Source organism: Nannospalax galili, unplaced genomic scaffold, assembly GCF_000622305.1.
Source record: "Nannospalax galili isolate Female #2095 unplaced genomic scaffold, S.galili_v1.0 scaffold101, whole genome shotgun sequence".
In the NCBI taxonomy this organism is placed as follows: Eukaryota; Metazoa; Chordata; class Mammalia; order Rodentia; family Spalacidae; genus Nannospalax; species Nannospalax galili.
Window position 1 is genome coordinate 1,564,117 of NW_008345700.1, and position 21,189 is coordinate 1,585,305.

General features: G+C 49.6%; 1 protein-coding gene across 1 annotated transcript in view; it reads left to right on the top strand.

Moving 5' to 3' along the window:
• The window catches only part of Cfap99 (cilia and flagella associated protein 99), a 59,327-nt gene extending 41,231 nt beyond the window's left edge, over positions 1-18,096 (top strand). The window contains exons 11-16 of the mRNA XM_008841880.2: positions 2,291-2,495; positions 14,690-14,831; positions 15,098-15,249; positions 16,212-16,417; positions 17,626-17,785; positions 17,908-18,096. Coding sequence (XP_008840102.1) covers positions 2,291-2,495; positions 14,690-14,831; positions 15,098-15,249; positions 16,212-16,417; positions 17,626-17,785; positions 17,908-18,024 — 982 coding nt within the window. The 3' untranslated portion in view covers positions 18,025-18,096. The remainder of the gene's footprint in view (positions 1-2,290; positions 2,496-14,689; positions 14,832-15,097; positions 15,250-16,211; positions 16,418-17,625; positions 17,786-17,907) is intronic.
• The last annotated feature ends 3,093 nt before the right edge of the window (positions 18,097-21,189 follow it).

Sequence of the window (21,189 nt, forward strand, 5' to 3'; positions counted from 1 at the left end):
AGCGGAAACCCCGCCTCTATTCCCCCCTTGTCCCCTTCCTCAGGATTGCGGAGTTCCTGGCCAGTGAACTCCACAGGGAAGAGGCATGGAGGCGGCAAAAGCTGGGGTATCCGTGGGCCGATAATGGAGGAATAGCGCCCCCCAGGGAGACTGGATCACAGGATTTAGTGTTACAGCTCAAGACAAGTGACTCAGCTCAGATCTCAGTGATTCAGCTCCAGCTCCAAGTCTAAGTGATCCAGCTCCAAGTCTAAGTGAAGTGATCCAGCTCCGAGTCGGAGTGAAGTGATCCAGCTCCATCTTTATTGGGGTAAAACTAGGACTATTTATAGTGTAGAGACAGCAGAAGAAGCCTTAGCTGATAGGTACTTTTAGGATGCCTCATTTACATAGGGCGGTGGGCTTCTATCAGGCTATCAGACAATGCCTGATTAAAAACCTAGTAGCTCCTGTGCCGGAGGGCATGTATTTGTGGCGAGCACTTTAAAAGAAGAGTCAGGGAGGATGCCAGGAAGGCACTCTGCCATGAAAAGGAATCTGCAGCACATGGTTTCCGAGCTCGTGAGCTATCCAGACGTGAAGAGACTTCTACTTTGCATAACAGAGGACCCCAACACAATTCTAGGCTGGCAAGTCATTCCCCTTCCAGTCATCATCATTTAGACGGACAAGGAACCCCAGAATTGCCAGAGTAGGCGAACACACATACCATTCGCACTGCTGTTCCTACATTTTCACTTTTGTCACACCAGGTATGTGAAGATTACCCTCTACCCCACCGCCAGCAAGTACCATAGTGATGGACACAAGCTGGGCGTTCTCTTAATTCAGTTCTGCCATGGCGCTGTCTACCTGGAGGCAGCATTAAATGCCACAGAGCAAGGGCTCTATCCGAAAGACTGCCTTCCACCAGATGCTAATTGCAATTGTCAAGTACTTTTGTTTTGTTTTTACAGTGGTCGGAAGCAAACCCAGGGCATGTGCACAGTAAGCAAGCACTCTGCTGCTAATCTGCACCCTAGGCCCCCAGGTAGTTTGAAATGGCCAACCATATATATAAACTTGCGGTTCTACAACCCCTTTTTGTTTAAAATTTATTTTTATCATTTATGTATGTCTGTGTGAGCATATGTGCATGTGTGGGGGGATGCCTGAAGAGGCCAGAAGAGAGCATTCAATCCCGTTGAGCTGGAATGACAGGCAGTTGTGAGCTGCTGGACATAGTGCTGGGACAAGAGCTCCAGTCCTCCTGAGAGAACAGCAAGCCCTCTTCACTGAGACATCTCTCCAGCCTCCCCTCTGTGGGCTTGATTAATTGGCTACTACAGAGGCTCACAGTACTTGAGGACACATTCATTTACCAATTCATTATAAAGAACATGACCACAGAGAAGAACTGCCCAGGATACAGTGGGGAGGAGGGGCTCAGAGCTTTCACACCCGATCCAGATCACTGGGACCCAGGATCCTCTACCTGCTCTGCTCTCCAGAAGCTTCTCCAAACCCTGACCTCTGAGCTATGTGGAGACATCCCATATGCGTGTGATTCATGAATAATAACAGGAATCAGCTCAGCTTCCAGTCCAGCTCCCCTCCAATAAGGCTGAGTGAGGGTGAGGCTGCCAGCTCCAAAGTCTGATCCTGCCCTGGTCTTTCAGGTCTTTCATCAGCCCCCATGTTGATGCCTCCTAAGGGACCAGCAGTCATCTCAGCATAGAAAGATGCTTAGCACTTGGAAAATCCCCAGCATTTTGGTCCGGTCATAGGGAGGAAACGGGGTTGAGACGCAAACACACATCACAGTTCTCATGACAGACTGTGGTCCTACTGTGGGGAAGGCAAAGAGTATGTTTGGCTCTCGCCACACTCACAAGAGAATCTCTGCTGACAGAGCCAGACCAGGGTAGGGAGAGACTTGGCAAATACCTGCCCCACCTCCCCTGGGAGTCACTTCCTGTGGACCCCGTCCACAGTCAGAAACCCCTGTGCTTACCCCACACCACGAGTAACCTTACAGGTCCATGAATTGGGCTATGGGTGGGAACTGAGGTGGCTGACCAGAGAGATGACACATGGACAGGCAGGTGGAAGGGCTTGGACAGATGGAGACAGTGCAAGGGTAGGTAAAAAGCAGATGAGGAGAGGTGGGATGACATGGTTGGTGGGGGGGTGCGTGGGAGGAGCAGTAGATGGTGCGTAGGGTGGGCTGGATGGTGTGGAGGGGTGTTGAGTGACAGCTCACACCTGAGAGGACCAGTACCCCTGGGGGAACCCGTCTCCTTTCCCTCAGGGTTGATAGGCTCCTGGATGGAGCTGGGGAATTCTCTGAGTTCCTGGAATGGCAGAAGAAGATGCAGGCAAAGGACCGGGAGGAGCGGCTGGCTGCAGAAGAGTGCCGGCGGCTGCAGGGAAAGCTGAGCCACGAGGAGGCCATCCTGGCCCGGCAGAACCTCATGCAGGAAAACAAGCAGAAGGCCAACCAGAAGAAGGAGGAGGTAACGTATCCTGTGGAGCAGCCAGAGCCCCCAGAGGCCCATTGAGCAGTTTGATTTATGGGAGCCATGGGCCATAGCCATGAGAGAAACCATCGGCCTGCACCTTGGCTGGCTAGGGCCTGGCAGGAGCAATAACCATAGGTTTTCAGGTTGATTCCAAGTCATCGCCAGCCAGGACCTAGAGGAAGCCAGGGTTCCTCTGTCCCCCTCAATAGCTAGGGGGTCAGAAGCATTCCCTGTTGGCTGAGTAGACCATCTGAGCAGTACCTCTGCTCCTGCTAAGGGGCTTCCCAGGGCCAGTGGCTCCCAGCAGGTCCAAACTTTAGCTTTGTCTCTCTGTAGATATGTTCACTGAGCACTCAGGGGCAAAGGCTGCACTCAAAATCACTCACATTATTTCTTTGAGTAGACTTAAATAGTCTGTATTCAATTTTAGGATTTGCTTTTTATTTGTTTTTTGTTTGGCTGTTGGTACTAGGAACTGAACCCAGGGCTTTGTGCGTGCTAAGGACATACTCTGCCTGCTTTCCCCACCATAAACGTCTGGTGTGACGTGCTTCCTGTGGCTCATTGTCTCACCACGTCTCCCAAATTCTGACATGTTGTGTTCCACCTCAAATAGCAAGGCAGTGTGCTTCTTCCCATTTCCCTGGGACTTCCTCTTTGCCCAAGAATGGTTTAGAAGTGTAGTGCCTAGTTTCCCAGCATTTGGAGATTTTCCTATTATCTCTCTGTTAATAAATTCAAATTCAATTCTACTGTGGTCAGTGAACACACTATAAGGTCTCTCCTTGTGACTTTTTTGTTTTTTTGATTTATGTTTTCAGATGAAGTCTTGCTATGTAAGCCAGGCTGGTCTCAGTGGTGCCCAGCATTGGTCTGTGCACACTAATAGACTGGTTAGTAGACCAGATTACAAACATAACATTGGGCACCATGCCCAACAGAGATTTCAATTTCAGTTTGTTGAGTTGTTGCTTTTTGTCTGGGATGTTGGGTTCCGTGTTCCATGGGCACTTGAGGAGAGTGTGTTCTTTGTTTTGGCTTCTTCAAAGCCTATTACATCTTGCTGATTGCGTTCTCTACATATGTGCTGATTTTCTGTCTAGCTGACCTCTCGGCTGCTGAAGAGCGGTGTACTGAAGTCACAACTGTAACTGAATTGTTTCACTTCTTTCTGTTTTATTAGGTTTTTGTTGTTGTCTTTGGTTGTTTTGTTTTTGTTTGTTTTTTGGTCTTTTTGAGACACAGTCTCCCTGCACCCTAGCTGTCCTGGAACTCACTATGTAGACCAGGCTGGCCTTGAACTCACAGAGGTCCACCTGCCTCTGCCTCCGAGTGCTGGGATTAAAGGTATGTGCCACCACGCCCGGCTCCTTCACTGTGACTCTGTTGCCTGATGCATGAATATCTATAGCTACTATGTCTTCTTTGTAGCTTTGTATCATGCCATATCTCTGTCTCTGGTAATTTTCTGTCATCTACTTTACCTGATACTAATTCCTGCTTTCCTTTGGTTAATATTTGCATGATGTATATTTTCTGTTCTTTGGCCTTCAGCCTCTCTGTATCATAAAATTTGAAGTCAGTTTCTTATAGGTAAGCATGTACTTAGATTATGTTTGTAATCTAGTCTACTAATCTACGAATTAAGAGTGCACAGACCAAAATAATATACTTATTTTGTTAGAACTTAGGGCCACCATTATTTATTTATTTATTGTGTGTATGTGTGTGTGTGTGTGTGTGTGTGTGTGTGTGAGAGAGAGAGAGAGAGAGAGAGAGAGAGAGAGAAAGACATGTGAAAGAGGAAAAGCACATATGTCATAGTGTGTGTGTAAAGGTCAAAGGACAACTCTTAGAAGTCAGTTCTCTCCCGTTACCTTATCCATTTGAGGATGGAATTCAAGTCATCAGGCCTATACACAAGTTCCTCTACCCACTGAGCCATCCCACCAGCCATGGTCTCACTCTGTAGCCATGGCTGGCTTGGACTCACTATGTAAACCAGGCTGGCCTTGAACTCAGAAATCTGTCTGCCTCTGCTCCCAGGTACTGGGATTAAAGGCATTTGACACTATGCCTGATCCCTATATAGCTTTTTAAAGCAGCAGCTCAAGATATTAAATACGCATGCATTAGTCACTTTTCTATTACCATAACAAAATACCTGAGATAATCCTTCAAAAGAAAGGTTTTGTTTGGCTTACAGTTTTGCAGATTTGAGACCGTGGCTGGTTGACTGCACTCTTTTGGGCCTGTAGCAGCACACGAGGTAGCCACCGATGGTGGAACAGAACAACAGGAAGCAAAAGATAAAAGGCCAGTGGCCCAGCTCCCCTTTCAAGGTTGTGCCCTCAGTAACCTAAACGTTCTACCACCTCCTAACGGTGCCATAGGCTGTGCAACTTGGGGTGGGGGTGGTGGCATTTAAGATCTAAATTATAACAGTGCATAGATTATCATCATCTTCTGAAGATGTGTAATTTTGCTAACTCAAATGAGGTGTGGAAATCTGACACACACATACCCAGGCTAGATGTGGTGGTTCACACCTGTAATCCCAGAACTTAGAAGAGGGAGGCAGCAGGATCAGGAGCTCAAAGTCATCCTCAGAGTGTGAGGCTAGCCTCAGCTACAAGAGACCCTGATTCAAAAAAGGGGTGGGGAATGGCTCAGTGGATAAAAGTGCTTACTGTGCAAGCTGGATGACCAGAGTTCAATCCCTGCATCCCAAGATGCAATGGGAAAAGCAACTTATGGGAGTTGTCCTATAACATGTCCTCCATACGTGTTGTAGCACACACATGCCCACATTCACACACATGTATTATAAACACAATAATAAAAATTTTGAATTAAAAAATTCTCTTGCAGAGAGACCCAGGTTCAAATTCACATGGCAGCTAACAATCATCTCTTAACTCCAGTTCCAGGTGATCCAAGGCCCCCTCTGGCCTCCTCAGGCATTGCATGACATGGGCACACACACATGCAGGTGCAACACTCATACACATAAAATAAACAAAAAATTTTTTAAATAGAACATTGTTTTAGGGTAGCTCTTCTGATAAAGCCTTGGTTCTGCTCCTGGAGGACACTTTTGCTGGGTGTAGCTTCCAGGGTTGGCTTTCCTTTCAGCACCTGAAAAAATACTACCCAACTTCCTCTGGTTTCTTGGGAGAATCCACTGCCATCAGACAATTCTTTTGTCACAGACAAGGCATCAGTCTTTCCTGTGGACACTTCAGGATATTCTGTTTTCACTTTGCAGAAGTTTGGCTATGGCCTGCCTTGGTGTGCTCCAGCAGTCTGAGCCGCTTTTTTAGCTCTCTTCTACTTGATGTCTCTTGGGGCTCTGATGACACAAACAGGAGGTATTAGTTCTACCCCACAGTCTCCAAGACTCAGTGCAGGGTTTCAGCTTATTTCCTGTTATGGTAACCTCCATCGTTCTGTCTTCATGTTCATGGATTCTTTACTTTGTACCCTCCATCCTGCTACTGAATTCAACTCTATTTGTTTTCTCATCGCTGTGAACATACACCTGGCACTTACGTGAAAAAGGATTTCTCTGGTTCATGGTTCAGAGACTTAGTCCATCATGGTGAAGAATGCAGTTCTATCCACAGCAGCAGGAGCGGGAGGAAGCAGAAAGCTAGGACTAGAATTAAAAGGATATCATCTTCAAGGCCTGCCTACCTTAACCCCCTTTTGCTAGCAAGGCCACATCCCAAAGGTTCTGTGACAGTGCCACCAAGTTGAGATCAAGTGCTCAAACATGAGTCTGTTGGGGATATTTCAGACTGTAAGAATAGCATCATCTATATCTATTGAGAACTTAAATCTATTTTGTTTTCGGGGGTTGAAGAGATGGCTCAGTGGTTAAGAGTACTTGTAGAGGACCTGGTTTGGTTCCCAGCAACCACATGGCGGCTAATAACTGTCCCTCGAGTTCCAGGAGGTCTGATGCCCTCTTCGGGCCTCCAGGGGCATCACATGCACTTGGTGTACTTACTTGCATGTAGGCAAAACACTCATACATAAAACAAAAATTTTGTTTTTCCCATTCTAAAATTTCCATTTTTTCTTTACTCTCTCTTTGGCGAGATTTCCTTCTTTGCTGAAGCTCTGTCTCACCTCCAGCCACATGTGTGACTGCTTGCAGAGCATTCTGGCAATGGCTTTTTACCATCTGTCAAGCCTGACGTCTGCCTCATTGTTGACATTGGATGGCTGTCCCTTTTATTTAGATTGAGACTGCCCTGGCTTTCTGTGTAGTGAGTGGCATTTTATTGGAATCTGGACATTTGAGAGCATGGTATTAATGAGACTCTGGATCATATTTAAATCCTATTTTGACCAGTCATGGTGGCACAAGCCTTTAATCCTAGTACTCAGGAGCCAGAGGCAGATATATCTCTGTGAGTTTGAGGCCAGTCAGTTCTATATATTGAGTTCTAGGCCAGCCAAGCCTGCATAGTGAGACCCTGTCTCAAAGAAAAAAACAAAAAACTCATTTGGCTGGCCCTCTGACAGCAGCCTGGCAGGGCAGGTGAGGTATATCCATGCTTCTACAGGTGGATGCCAAAATGCAGGTTCCCCAAGTCACCTCTACAGGTCCTGTGTGTGAGTTGGGGGTGCGGTTTCCTTGTTACTGCTGGCACCAGACTTCAGCCACATTGCCACCCATACCTCTCTGACTAGGAAGCATAGGGAAAGCCTTAGAGCGGCCCCTCACCTGCCCTGTTGTCGTCATGCAGGGGTGACAGGAGTGGCCTCCACACTGCTGAGCAGGTGGAAGGATGTCTCTAGTAGCTTCCTCTGAGAAGGGGATGGGACAATGTTAACTCCAAGTGGAGTTGGAAGTCTCTTGACTCTTGGGGGCCAGGTCCCTCCTCAGCTTCTCTGACTCCACTCAGCAGAGAACTGATGCCTCTCACAATGGCCTGGTGAAGATCAGGGCCTCAGCCCCACTCAGCTTTGGCTGACGTAGAGGGTGTGGGCCACCATGTGTTCTGTGGTATCTGAGAGCCAAAGTGACCAGGGTCTCATGTTGACTTTTTAGGCTGCCCATCCTGGGTCTTTGTGTGGAGAAAGCATTATTTTTTTGTCTCCTGGCATAACTGGGCAGATGGTTCCTCTATAGCTAGTTGGGGCTATACAAAACAGGAACCAGGGAAGTTACATGTGTGGCCCCTCAGGTCCACAGCCCATGGTCAGTCAGCCTTCTCCATCTCCCAGTCTCAGGAGCATTGACAGTACACACGGAGATGATAATCAATTTCCCTGTAGCCCCAAACTGGCCTTGAGTTTACTATGTAGACCAGGCTGGTCTGGATCTCAGAGATCCGCCTGCCTCTGCCTCCTCAGTGCTGGGATTAAAGGAGTATGCCACTGTACCTGGCAATTTTTTTTTTCAATTTTCTTTTTAGACAAGGTCTTATGTAGGCCAGACTGGCCTCTAACTCACTATATAGCCAAAGCCAACCTTAACCTTCTGATTCTCCTGCCTCTTCCAAGTGCTGAGATTATAGGTGTGCACCACCACACTCAGCTGAATTGATAATTTTTTAATTGTTGAGACAAACTTGCACTCCTGGAACTAATCACATATGGCCAGTTGTTGCGGGTTCTCCTCAGGGCAGCTGTGAAGACCCTGACCTGGATCGGGTCCCCTGCTGATTAGGGGGGGCAAGAGGCGTGGAGTCACGACACACACAGACCCAGGGAGTTGGGTAGAAGCAAGCACTAGGCGAGGTGCTGCAGACTCGGTTAATGCAGGAGGGGGCAGGCGTTATATCTCCCTTTTCTCTGCCCCCAAGTCCCTTTAGTCAGCGTATCATTTTCTGATTGGTCTGCGCCATGCAGTCTGTCAGCAGTCACTGGGCTCGCGAGCAGGGTACAGAGGCGTGGGATCCTTTTGGCGGGCTATTTGCGGACCAAGAAGTGAAGTGAATTCTTGCCGAATCCTGGGGCTCTGGGTCCACGCCATCTTTGGAGGCCTCTTGCTACATTTCCGCCCTTTTTCTTTAAAAATGACTGTCCAGCGAGAACCTGTAGGCAGCTCCACCCAGTCAGGCATGGTACCTATAATCTCAGCACTAGGGAGACTGAATCAAGAAGATGGCTGTGTGCCAGGTGTGGTGTCTTATGCCTTCGATCCCAGCACTCAAGGGGCAGGCAGATCTCTATGAGATCAAGGCTAACCTGGTCTACATTGCAAATTCCAGGCCAGCCAAGGCTACAAGGGGAACCCTGTTTCAAAAAACCAACCAAACAAAAAAGGATGATGGCTGTGAGTTAGAAGACACTGCCCCCTACCCACCCCCTCTAGAGTTTGAAATAAACTCACTCGGAGTGCTAAGGCAGTAGGTAGATGTGTTGTCCACAGTGAGGGAGACTGGACTGGAATGGCCAGTCACTCCCTGACCAGAGGCCAGGAGAGGCTGCTAGAAGGGACCTCCTGAAGTTAATTGTTTTGGTGGGGAGAGAAGTAGGGTCCTGCCAGGAAGCCCAGTCTGGCCTCAAATCAAATCTGCAAATCTCCTACCTCTGCCTACCCCAATGCTAGGATTACAGGCATGCCTCACCACACCCAGCTCCTAAGGTTGCCTTACTAGGACCACCGGGAGGGTGAAAGACCCCATCTGACAGGAGGATAATGAGTTCAAGGCCAGCCTGGTGACATAGCATCAGAGTAGAAGTGGCAGGCTGACCAGAGGGTGGTCCAAGTTGCTGTGATCAAGAGACCTCCCACTCATTATCCCTCACAGTGTCTCCCAGGAGCACACAGACCTGCAGCTGTCCAGACCATGGAGCAGAGAAAAATGCCCCCCCACACACACCCAAAGTCTTGTGTGTGTCCTCCAGGTAGAGCTCAAAGAGAGGAGAGTGCCACATGACAGTGGAGGCTGGCCACCCGAAGACTGCTGGCAAGCCCTGAACCTCCTCAGTAAAACTGGAGGCTGGTGTTTCAGTCTCCTAACTGTGTCCTTCAGTGTTTGGGGATGTGTGCCTTGCTGGCCAGCCTGTATATACCCAGGGGCCTCATTCCTGGTCCCGAGCATGCCCAGTCACACACACACACACACACACGTCTAATAATGTTTTCCCAATAATTACCACATTAGATGATATGGAATATTTGAAGATAAAAATAATTTTAATTTTTCTTGTGCACTTTGTAATGGACTAGCATTTTTAAGATTCTGTGTGTGTGTGTTTTGCCTACATGTATGTAAGTGTACCACAGGTATGCCTGGTGCCCACAGATGCCAGAAGAGGGTTTTAGCTCTCCTGGAACTGGAGTTAATAATGGGCATCAGCCTTCATATGGGTGCTGGGAACACAGCGAGTTCCAGGACAGCTTGGGGCTATAGGGAGACCATGTCTCAAAAAGACAAAAAAAAAAAAAAAAAAAAAAAAAATACCAACTCACTGCTACACACACGATTTTAAAATACACTCTTCTTCAACCTTGTTGACAGTACTTGTTACTATTCACTATGGAAGAAAACAGAGCTGGAACTTAATACTGGCTTCCACAGCAAGGCACAAGGGCTTGTTGGAGAATAACTGGGTCTTTTTATTTATTTATTTTTGAGTCACCATCTCACTGTGTAGCCCAGGCTGGGGTCAAATTCACAGTCCTCTTGCCTCAGCCTCCCATGAGGTAGGCTTTTAGGCATGCACCACCATACCTAGCTAATTAACTGGATCTTGAGCAGAAAAAAAAACAAAAACAAGGTTAGGTCCAAACATTTTACATCTTGAAAGAAAGACTTCTGAAGGCTCTGGAGCAGCACAGACAGATTGGGAGATAAAGGGCATCATGACCCGGCAGGACTATAGGGGCCGTGTACAGAAATTAAGGCTATAGTTTATTAGCACATGATTGAGAGATGACTCAGTGGTTAAGAGCATTTAGTGATTTTCTTTTTGTAAAAAATATTTTTATTTTATGTGTATGAGTGTATTGCCTGCATGTATGTGAGTGCACCTGTGTCATGCAATGCCATTGGGGTCAGAAGAGGGCTTTGGATTCTTTTAACTTTGCTCTAATGTTGATTTGACTCCTGATATTTCTTAATTAGTTTTATACCCCCTTTAAAATAATTTGATGAACCACACAAATTAGCTACATTGAATGAAACCTGCTTTTTGACCCATCATCACAGTGAGGCCAGTGCAGGACAGTTGTACCAGTGGTAATTCTAAATTCACTAGTAACATTTCACATGCTGGTTGTCATGGGGACCATTCTTTGAGTACATTTTACTGAAGTATTCAGTCTGATGTAGTCTGGCAGCTCTTAGTGCTTTTCCACTTGGCTCCAGTCACATAAAGGTCATCCCACATGTTCTGTGGGCTTTTCCCCTTTTTCTGCAGTGTAGGGTATTAAGCCCAGGGCTTCATACATGCTAGACAAGCACTTTATCACGGAACTGCACCTCCAGCCCTGTGTTATTTCTGAAGTTGCCCCACGAAGGTCTCAAAGACCAGCTCTTGTACAGGTGCTGTCCTATTGTGTGTGTTCAGGAGGGGAGATCTGGGGGAACTTGCTGGAACTCCAAGGTTGCCTTCATTAACTCTGGCCCCTAGCAACTCCAGGTCTCAGTCTGAGGTTTCCATCAGAGGAGACAGGTGTCTCACCCTAGGCTTCAGCTACCTGGCTGCTCTGCCACAGACCTCCTTGGTGATCCCAGCCTTGCTGAGGGTCTGGAACATATGACTCCTCAAACACCTGTTCCCATCTGCCACCCCTGGCCCATGCCCACCTGCTCCTAGCCTCTGTGCCTCTTCTTCCTCCACACATTCACTTCTCTGTGCTGACCCCTACTACTGTACTAATGCCTATACTGCCCATGATGGCGACCCTCTGGAGTCCTTGCCCCATGCTGTACACTGTGCCCAGTACAACTGAGGAAGCGGCATGGCAAGAAAAAAGATTTTTAAAGGAAAAAGGGGCTGGAGAGATGGCTCAGTGGTGAAGAGTGCTTGCTGTTCTTCCAGAGGACCAGAGTTCAGATCCCAGCACCCAAGTCAGGTGGCTCACAACTCCCAGTAAGTCAAGCTCCAGGGGATTTGAGGCCTTCTGTCCTCCACAGGCATCTGCACATACCATGTGGCACAAGCGTGCACACACACACACACATACGAAATAAACTCAGGGAAGCCCATATTTTGACATAGGTCACATGGCAGCTGCTTACAGATGATAAAACTTAAAATCTTGTGTATTTGGCACTGGAGGCCTAGGCCAGGGGAGGCCTGACTTGGGTAATCCCAACAATGTACTGTCACCACAAAAACCAAATGGAAACAGTAATGTAGAAAGCAGGATAGCCATCCCAGAAAGGAGACTGGCCTCCTTGGCCTGCTGAGAAAGCTTTGAAGTATTTTGATTTTTGGAGACATGGTCTTACATCTCCAAGCTGGTATGGGTACTCATTATGTAGCCGAAGCCTTCCAACTGCCAATATTACAGACATGTGCCACCAATCCCAGTTTATTTAGTGCTAAGGATCAAACCCAGGGCTTCATGCACACTAAGACTCTACCAGCCAAGATATATCTCCCAGCTTTGAGGTTTTAGAGGAACAAAGGAGTCCTGGTGGCCCACATCCATAATTCCAGCTGTTTGGGAGGCTGAGACAGGAAGATGTCAAATTGGAGACTAGCCTGGACAATTCAGTAAGACCCTGTCTCAATATGAAAAAAGGCTGGGGGTGAAACTCAGTGGAGGGATGTTTCCCCAGCATGTGGGGGACCCTGGGCTCAATCCCCAGTATTGAAAAAAGGAAGATGGGTGGATGGCAAAGGCTAGGGACTTGTGTAGCTAGGAACCTACATAACTGGGGACTTGCATATCCGGAGCTTGCATAGGTGGAGACTGCATGGCAAGCAGAGCAGGCACTCTTGGTCAGACCATGGTTGGTCAGACCATGGCTTAGTTCATCACTATCTCAGGATGGTCAGGTGGGACCTTGTTTACAACCAGTGTGTGTGTGTGAGGAGAGTTAACTCCTCACATAAGTATCATATCAGACCCAGACTGGTTGTTTCTGGAATTGAAAGTGATGGTGGTAGGCAAGGTGGAGTTAGTCTGCTCAGGTCCAGGGCAATGACTGGAGACCCCTTGGTTGCTATCCCTATGGTCTGTATAGTACATTGAAAAGCTGTTGATTATGTTGTCCCTGAAAATCTTGAAACTACCGCTGTTAACTTGGTGTTTTCATCACTGGGAGGAGGGGGGTGACAGACAACCTTAAAAGAGTTATGTTTAGATGCCAAATGGAGCAAGAGTTGGACTCAAAATTTAAGAGTGAAGGAGACAGACACAGAATGAAGGCAAAGATGCCCTGCTTTTATCCTGCTTTTAGAGATGAGGCACCCTGTGGCCCAAGTAAAAGTGCTTTCAGCAAAAGCAGTCTCGAAATCTCTGAGTTTAATGGCTTACCCATGGAGCTGTGTCACCTTTCCGATCGCACTGGTGCTCCCTGGCCATGAGTTTACCTGCCCTCACCCCCTATGTGAGTCACCCCCCCACCCCCTACCATTTGCTCTGCCCCTCTTTCAACCTGGTTCCAGATGGTGTAGCCAAGCTGGAGATCCCTGTAATTCTGCTTAGGAGAGGCCACAGTACAGGGCCAGCCATCTTCTCCTGGTTTACTTGAGACAGGTGTGGTAGCTGGCACATGCCTGTCACCTCAGCACATGGGAGGCTTGATGCAAGAGGAGTTAGAGGCCAGTCTAGATTAATAGGTGAGACAAAAATGACTCCATATATCCTTTTTTTTTAAGGTTATGTGTATGAGTGGATTGCCTACATGTAGTGTAAGTGTACCTGTGTTGTGCAATGCCCACAGAAAGTCAGAAGAGGTGTCATGTCCCCTGGAACTGGAGTTACAGACAGTTGTTAGCTGCCATGTGGGTGCTAGGAATCGAACCCGGGTCCTCTGCAAGAGCAGCCAGTACTCTTCATCACTGAACCACCTCTCCAGCCCCAACACATATACTTTTTATAGCCACTTTTCATTTTTTGGTCTTTTTGAGATGGTCTCCCTATAGCCCCAGCTGTCCTGGAACTCACTATGTAGATCAGGCTGGCCTTGAACTCACAGAGATCCACCTGCCTCTGCCTCCCGAGTGCTGGGACTAAAGGCGTGTGCCACCACGCCCCGCTTAATAGCCACTTTTTTATACCTCAATTTCCATTAAGTATTCCTCCAACTTACTACAAAATTTCAAAGTGAGGTAAAAGATGTAGCTCAATGGTAAGGCATACAGTCGGCTCTGGGTTTCAGTCTTCAGAATAAAAAAAAATTTTTTTAATTAAAAAAAAAATTGGAAGCCTGGCATGGCAGCACAGTTCTTGGGTGACTGAAGCAGGAAGATTGTGAGTTCAATTTCAGCCTGGGCTGTTTCACAAATTTGAGGCAAGCTTGGAATACAAAAACATTTCAAACTTAAAAGGTGTGGTGGTACACGCGTGTAATCTCAGCACTTGAGAAGTAGAACCTGGAAGATCAGAAGTTCAAGGTCATCCTTGACCGCATAGCAAGTTCCAGGCCAGCCTGGGCTACATGAGATCCTGGAGTTCAAACCGAGGCACGTACACCCTAAGCACATGCTTTTCTACTGAACTAATCCCGTCCCCTCAAAAGTAATTGTTTTTGAGATAGGGTCTCACTATGTAGACCAGGCTGGCTTTGAACTCAGAGATCAGCCTGCCTCTCTGCCTTCTGAGTGCTGGGATTAAAGGCATACGCCACCATGAGTGGCTCAAAAGTAATTTTAAAAAATAAACCTCTTATTTTAAGACAGTTTTAAGGTTGACTCAAAACCCGCAAAGACAGTACAGAGGGTTCCCAGATGCTCCTGACTCAGTTCCCCCCAATGTGAGATTCTAGTTTTATCATGTACATTAGTTTCTAGAGCTGCCATAACAAAATGCCAGAAATTCAACCCCAGGAGAACCCTGGGGAGGAAGAAGGACACAAGGTAGAACTACCCCGGCAGGACCAACTTCGAAGGAACTAGACTGTCTAGGAGCTGCTGGTCCTGGGTTGATTGGGACAGAGTTGACTGGGTGCCCCCACCACCAAGACCTCAGGCTGCTTCTAGGACGGGGCAGGATAGGGCAGGGGACCCAGCCCAGTTCTCACTGGAGCAGGTCTCTGTCTGAGCAGACAGCTGAGCGGATGCTGCAGTGTGCACAGAGGCGCCTCCATGAGGACAAGTGCATGAAAGAGCTGGTGGGGCAGGTCACAGAGGCACAGAACAATGTCAAGGTGGCACAGATGAAGCTCATGAAGGGACGACGGCAGAGAGGTACCTCAGGGAGTCAGCTGACATAAGGCCTGCTCCATTCTCTTGGGTCCTTCTGGGTTCCTGGACTGACCTCCTGTCTTGGGCTGGTATCCTCACCTGAGCAAGTTGCTGTGGTCAGTGGGGGCCGGTGCCCCTGGAGGGTGGACTAGGACTAAGAGGGTGAGCACACTGGTCAAGGCCTGAAGACACTCCTGGGATATGGAGAGTCTGCCCAGGGCCTGCCAGACCATCCACTGGCCCCATCAGCACCCTACTTGGTCCCCAAGTTCAGGAGGTGATAGAGGAGAGCCGGGAATTACTTCAGCGCAGCTCGGAGGCAGCCAAGGAGGAGCAGAGGCGACGCTGTGAGCTCATCACCCAGCTGCGGGCCCTGGAGACACAGCCGACTCGCAAGGACAAGTTGGTGGACCTGACCCAGGTAAGAATGTGGCCCCTGAAGGCTACAGCTTCAGGGTGTCTCCTTGTGTGGTACCAGCATGTCCAGAATTTCCATTAAGACCTAAGGTGAGTCTTGTCCTACCCCAATCCCCTGGGCATATGTATGTGCTGCAGCAGGACAGATGGAGCTTGCATTGTGACTTTTCCATGAATTCCAGATAAGGAACTAACCACAGACCAAAGAAACAATTCCACCCTAGTCTAATCTACTGAACCATGTGGGTTTACAGAAGCCTTTCATAGGAGCATAGGTGTAAGGGTTACTTATAGGGGCATAGATGACTCAAAGGTTGCTGCATCACCAGAAAGCTCATCCCACCGCAGGATGAGGGCAAGCTCAGAAGGCTGCATCCCTGGAGCTCTCTGCACAACTTGAAGGCAACCTGCCAGGGCCTCTGACAGCTCAGCTGCTCAGAATCCCCCCTCCAGCAGTTATTATTGCTTATGTGATCATGGGAGAAGCCTTGTGACTCTCATAACTTTGTGAGCTTCTGGAACCTTCTAAGTTTCCTTTACTTCCCTAGGTTTCTGATCCTCCTTCCTCCAGGATGGCCTACTTTAATTAGAAGGAAATCACTACAAGGAGTAAAGGGATCTCTGAGGGTGGGGAAGGGGTAGCCACGTGGGGAGCTGCATATTGAGGGGTGAGGTCCTGGGACTCTCCAGGCCTGGGGTGGGAAGGGGAGTGAGGAGAGCTGAGGCCAAGAGGAAGGCCCTACAGCCTGTGTGAGAAAGCAGAGGAGCCAGCTTGCTGGAAGCAAAGGGGCGGAGCTAGGATGACTGCCCTGGGAGCTGGGTCTCACCCAGCCCAGCACAGCCCCACAAGGCGCAACACTCCAGCCCAGAGATCCCAGTGGGGACTGCACAGGCAAACTGAAGCGGAGGAAAGGGGAGACAGACATGAACAGCTGCCAGCTTGGGATCTCCCCTGTTACTTGGAAGATTCCAGGATATGGCCTGGAAGGGGAGATGTCTGTTGTGGAACTTCGAGAACGGCTGGCCTTGCTCAAAGAGACCCAGAAACGTGAGGAGGAGGAGAAGCGCGATCAGATCATCCAGGGCAAACGTGCCAAAAGCCAAGAGTTACAGAACACCATGGAGCAGATCTCACTGTGCAGGGCCGCCATGGGGCGAACAGGCGCCTTGAGGTGGGTACCCAGTCCCAGGGAGCCAACCTCCAGGTGAGGAAGGCGCAGCAAGCCTGCCAGGCACCTTCCTCAGCTGGGTATCCTCGAAGCAACCGCCAGCCCCCGCCAGGCAGGTCCCTGGTAAGAATTCTGACCACTCTTAATAGACGTTTCCCATCATACAGTAATGGTAAGCAGTTCGGGGGCAAGGGCTTCGATGCACACAGTGAAGCCTTTCTCCACTGGAGCTTCATCTAGCCAATCTGCCAGCCATTTAGAGGTAGTTGCTTGCATCGTGGGCTTTACTCCCGACCACTGTAGTGTCTATTTTCTTTAAAAATATATATATTTTTCTTTTTAAACGAGTATCTAGGGTCACACATAGTTGCATGTGCACACAACCTACACAGCTTTTATTTGAGAACATGTGACTTGAACCAGGCCAGCGTTCCATGGCAGCCCAGTTATGGCACAGGGTTTGGTATCTGGCTCCTGGCCTCATCCCACAGGGATACAGCTGCTCCAAGGACCAAGTCCTATTATAACAGCGGGGGATTGGGCGGAGGGATCCAGAGAAAGTGTCTTCGCGGGACCGGGAGGAGTGCACAGTGGAGGGACGCTTAATTCATTGCCAGTGGGAGACAATGCCCTACTCTTGGTCCTCTAGCAAGTGCTGCAATTCAGAGAAGGTGGTGTCCCTGCAGATGGCCACCGCAGGTCCCAGAGTGGCATACATCTCAGGAACCACCACCTCCCAGCTGGCCTAAGCCCACCAGACCCCAAATATACTGGTTGACTTGGAGTGCCTCCCAAGATTCAGCTCCTGCTAAACAAAAGTTAGTGGGCTCCCCCCACGCCCCCGCATGCATGCAGCCTGCTACTGCTGCACCACGGGGCCTGGACCCTAAGCCAGGAGCCGAGGGCCAGGGAGAGCCTGTGTCCTTGCCCCAGGCCGGGGTGTGCCTGTTCATGGGGGCAGGCAGTAAAGCCTGCAGTTGGAAATGACTGTGTAAGAACAGGATGGCACAAGACGGTGTACTCACTCGGCGGTCTGGGAGCAGCACCGGGAGCGTGAGGCAAAGGGTTTTTTTTTTTTTTTTTTTTTTCTTAACCCCAATTCTGTAAGAAGTCAGAATGCATTTTTTTTTTTTTTTCTTTTCGTTGAGGATTAAAGGAAGAAGGTGGTGCTGGTAGGATCGCACCCGATTCTAAGCCCCGCTGTGCTTCAGGTGGGAGGAGAAGGCCCGGGCGGCGGCCCCGGAGTCGGCCTCGAGTCACCAGCGTGTGCAGCAGCTGCAGCGCAGGATCGAGGAGAGGGCAGCCGAGCGCCGCAGGCGGGCCGAGCAGCTGCAGGTGTCCGCGCCACCCGCCGTGCGGCCCCCAAGCCGGGTGAGCAGCGCGGGAGGTGGGCGTGGGGTGAGCGTGGCTGTGGGTGGACGTGGGTGGGCCACCACGGAGCGCACCGCGCATGGCACTGCCCCTGCCCATACTCCTCTCGCCGCCGTCCGCAGGCGCAGGTGGAGCCGCAGCACTGGCTGGAGCTGGAGCAGAGCCGCGAGCGCAAGCTGCAGGCGCAGCAGAGGGCGAACCCGGCCTGCCAGGCGAGCCGCGGCCTGGGGGCCTCCTGAACCCCCCCCCGCTTCTTCTCCCCTTCCCCCCCCCCCCCCCCGCCAGGGGCGCTCTTCCGGTCCCCCGCCACCGTGCCCAGCTCCTCCCCTGCTCCAGCCGCCCGTGGAGGGGTGCCCTGGGAAAGGAGGTCCTGGGTGGCGAGGGCGCTCGGAAAGCAAAGTAGTGTCCGCCGCTCTTCCCCTGGAGACCACCCCCACCCCCACCTTCCTGCACTTTTATTACGCAATCCGGACCTTCCCGGGGCTCCCTAGGGTTGGGACCTGGGGGATTCGACTGAGAACCCACTGGCGAGGGACTGTGCCTGACGCCAGAATTCCTAAGCGCCGACTGTGGATCGGCCCTTCCCACGCCGCGTGTAGTCGCCGCTCGCCCCGCGGCTCATGTGCTCAAGGAGGTGACCCAGGCTCTCCCCTGGAGTCAGCTAAATGTGGGCGACCTTTCGTGCCCTGCCGCTAGCATTCCTGAAAGCCTGAATCCAAGAGCTTTGGAGCCACTGGGGACACTAGCCCAACAGGGTGGAGTACCGGGGTAGATGAGACGTGGTCTAAAGCCTCTGAACTGAGCCCTGTGCTGGGACAAGCTGAACCTTCATAGGTGTGTGGATTGGATGTCTGCTGGTAAAACAGCCTGAGGAATAAGGATGTGTGGCCAGTAGGAAGGAGAGGTTGGATGCAGGCCATAGGGTGAGGGCAGGAAGGAGAAACTGCCAGATGGGTAGGAAGATCTTAGGAGGAAGACACCCACCCCACCCCATTCCTCCTTGGGCCTGCAGAGAAAACGGCCCCTCAGTTGAGAGGTTGTACCCAGCGTATTTTCAGACCCAAAAGGTATCAGTGGTGACAAGAACAGATTCAAAAATCATAGTCCTACTCCATTATTCAGAATGGTAACAATTCCACAAGACTTTCCTACAACTGGGGGGAGGGTAGAGTACGGATCCCCATTTCCTTCTTGAACTAAAGTTGGGAGCAGATTCAATTCACTTAAGGAGATAAATCTCGTGTGATTCATTTAAATGGATGGGGAATGTGTTGGTGAGTGGGCCAAAGAGAGTCCTTCAGGAACCCCAAAGACTTCAAAGGGGTTTCAATAGCTCCCATATCAAGCCAAAGGCAGGATGGGCTTCAATGGACACAGGAACTCTATCCCCAGCCTGCTTAGCCTCAACAACAAGGAAGTGTCACTGTCCTAGGGTGAACTGCTAATGTTGATCAAGCTCCTGCAGGGGGGGAGGCAAGTCTGCATGGCTGCCTCGGCAAACACTGTGAGGGGTACATCATTCACTTTTTAGGCTAGCCTATTGGTGGGTGCTACTGGCAACAGTGCTGGTTGGCAGTCAGCAAGGCCCCTTCCCTGCCTTGTCCTATTGGACTGCACAGCCAGCTCAGGAGCACTTGGGTGTCTGCTCTACATAAACCTGAGCGGGAGAGCAGGCCTGAGACTATCCTTAGAGCTGGGGCAAGTGGATGCTATGTGGTGGATCTGTGGTCAAATGTACCCCCTTCTGAGTACCCATTGCCTTGTAGCTGAAGTCAAGAGGCAGAGTCTTGCTGGGCCTGGTGATACACTTCTGTAATCCCTGTACTTGGGAGGCAGAAGGAAACATCAAGGATTGATTGCCATCCAGCATGGGCAGAGTAGCAAGTTTCATTCCAGTCTGGCTACATATAGCAATACCCACTTAAAAAAAAAAAAAAGTAGAGGGCAGAGGGATGGCTCAGTGAGTAAAGGTACTTGTCCCACAAGCTTAGAGACCTGAGTTAGATCCCAGAACGCATGTAAAGTTGGAGAGAACCAACTCCACAGAACTGTCCTCCAGTCCACACATTCTCCCACACTCACGATTTTAAGAGGTAGAGTTTATCCCTGATGCCTCTTACCCAGGCCTTGGGCTTTGTAACTTTCTTTGGCCATTATACAGAAGTGGCGGTGTCCTGTGTTCACTTGGAAGACTGCCTGACCCCATGTGAACATGCTCAGGGCAGCCTGCCAGGATGACACCATGTGCAGGAGTGCCAGTTGTCCCTGAGAGGCCAGTCCTACAACCAGCAGATTCCAGCAGAAGCCAGCCACAACTGGAGCCTCACCCCTCTTGTAGATTCATGAACTATCAACGTGCTGTTTAGGGCATGGAGATTTGGGATGATTTATTCGAAAGTAAAAGCTCTATGACATAACCTCCAGCCAGGGCCCTCATACTGGGAACCCCTGCCTCTCCCTCCCTGTATGATCTATATAGGGGCTGACGAGCAGAGGGAAGCGGCACCAGGAGCTATGAATTCTCTTTCTGGACCTTTCTTGACTGTATCTCCTCGAGAGTTCACCTGCCTTATAGTCCAGAAGACCTTAACAACAACCGCTTAGTCATGAAGGTTCTGTAGCTGGTGTGACACCCAGGAAAACTGCATTAGCTAGTTCCTATGTATGAGCCTATGGGCACACTGATGTGCCAGTCTGCTCTCCAAGATGGGGGTTAATTTGTGAAGGAACAAGTTCACTTTTCAACTGAGATTCAGAGGAGACTTAACTTGAGCATTAATAGTGGTATTTGTGGTAATTTTGTGTTCGCTACCACATAGCCCCATACATTAAATTTACAAATGGAGCCAGGTGTGGTGGCTCACACCTGTAATCTCAGCATTTTCAAAGTTGAGTTCAAGGCAAGCCTGGCTACATAGTGAATTCCAGGCCAGTCTGAATTAAAGACTCTGTCCCCAAAAAGAAAAACTAGAGAGATGACTCAGCAGTTAAGAGGATTGGCGGCTCTTGCAGAGGACCTGGGTTTGGGTCCCAGCACCCACATGGCAGCTAACAACCATCCGTAAGTCCAGTTCCATGGGATCTGATGCTCTCTCCTGGCCTCACAGGCATTGCTCAACATGGGTGCACTTACATACATGCAGGCAAGATACTCATACACATAAGCCAGGCATGGTGGTGCACACCTTTAGTGTCATGATCCACATGATGGAAGGAGAGAACCAACTCACACAAGTTGTTCTCTGATCTCCATGTGTGCTGTGGTAAGCACATGTACACACACAATGTAAAAATTTTACTATATGTAAAGTTGCAAATAGTCCAAGGGTTCAGAAAGCTGAGGCATGAGGCTGTCAAATTAGAAGCCAGTGATACAATGTGTGAATTGCAGGAGAGCCATAGGC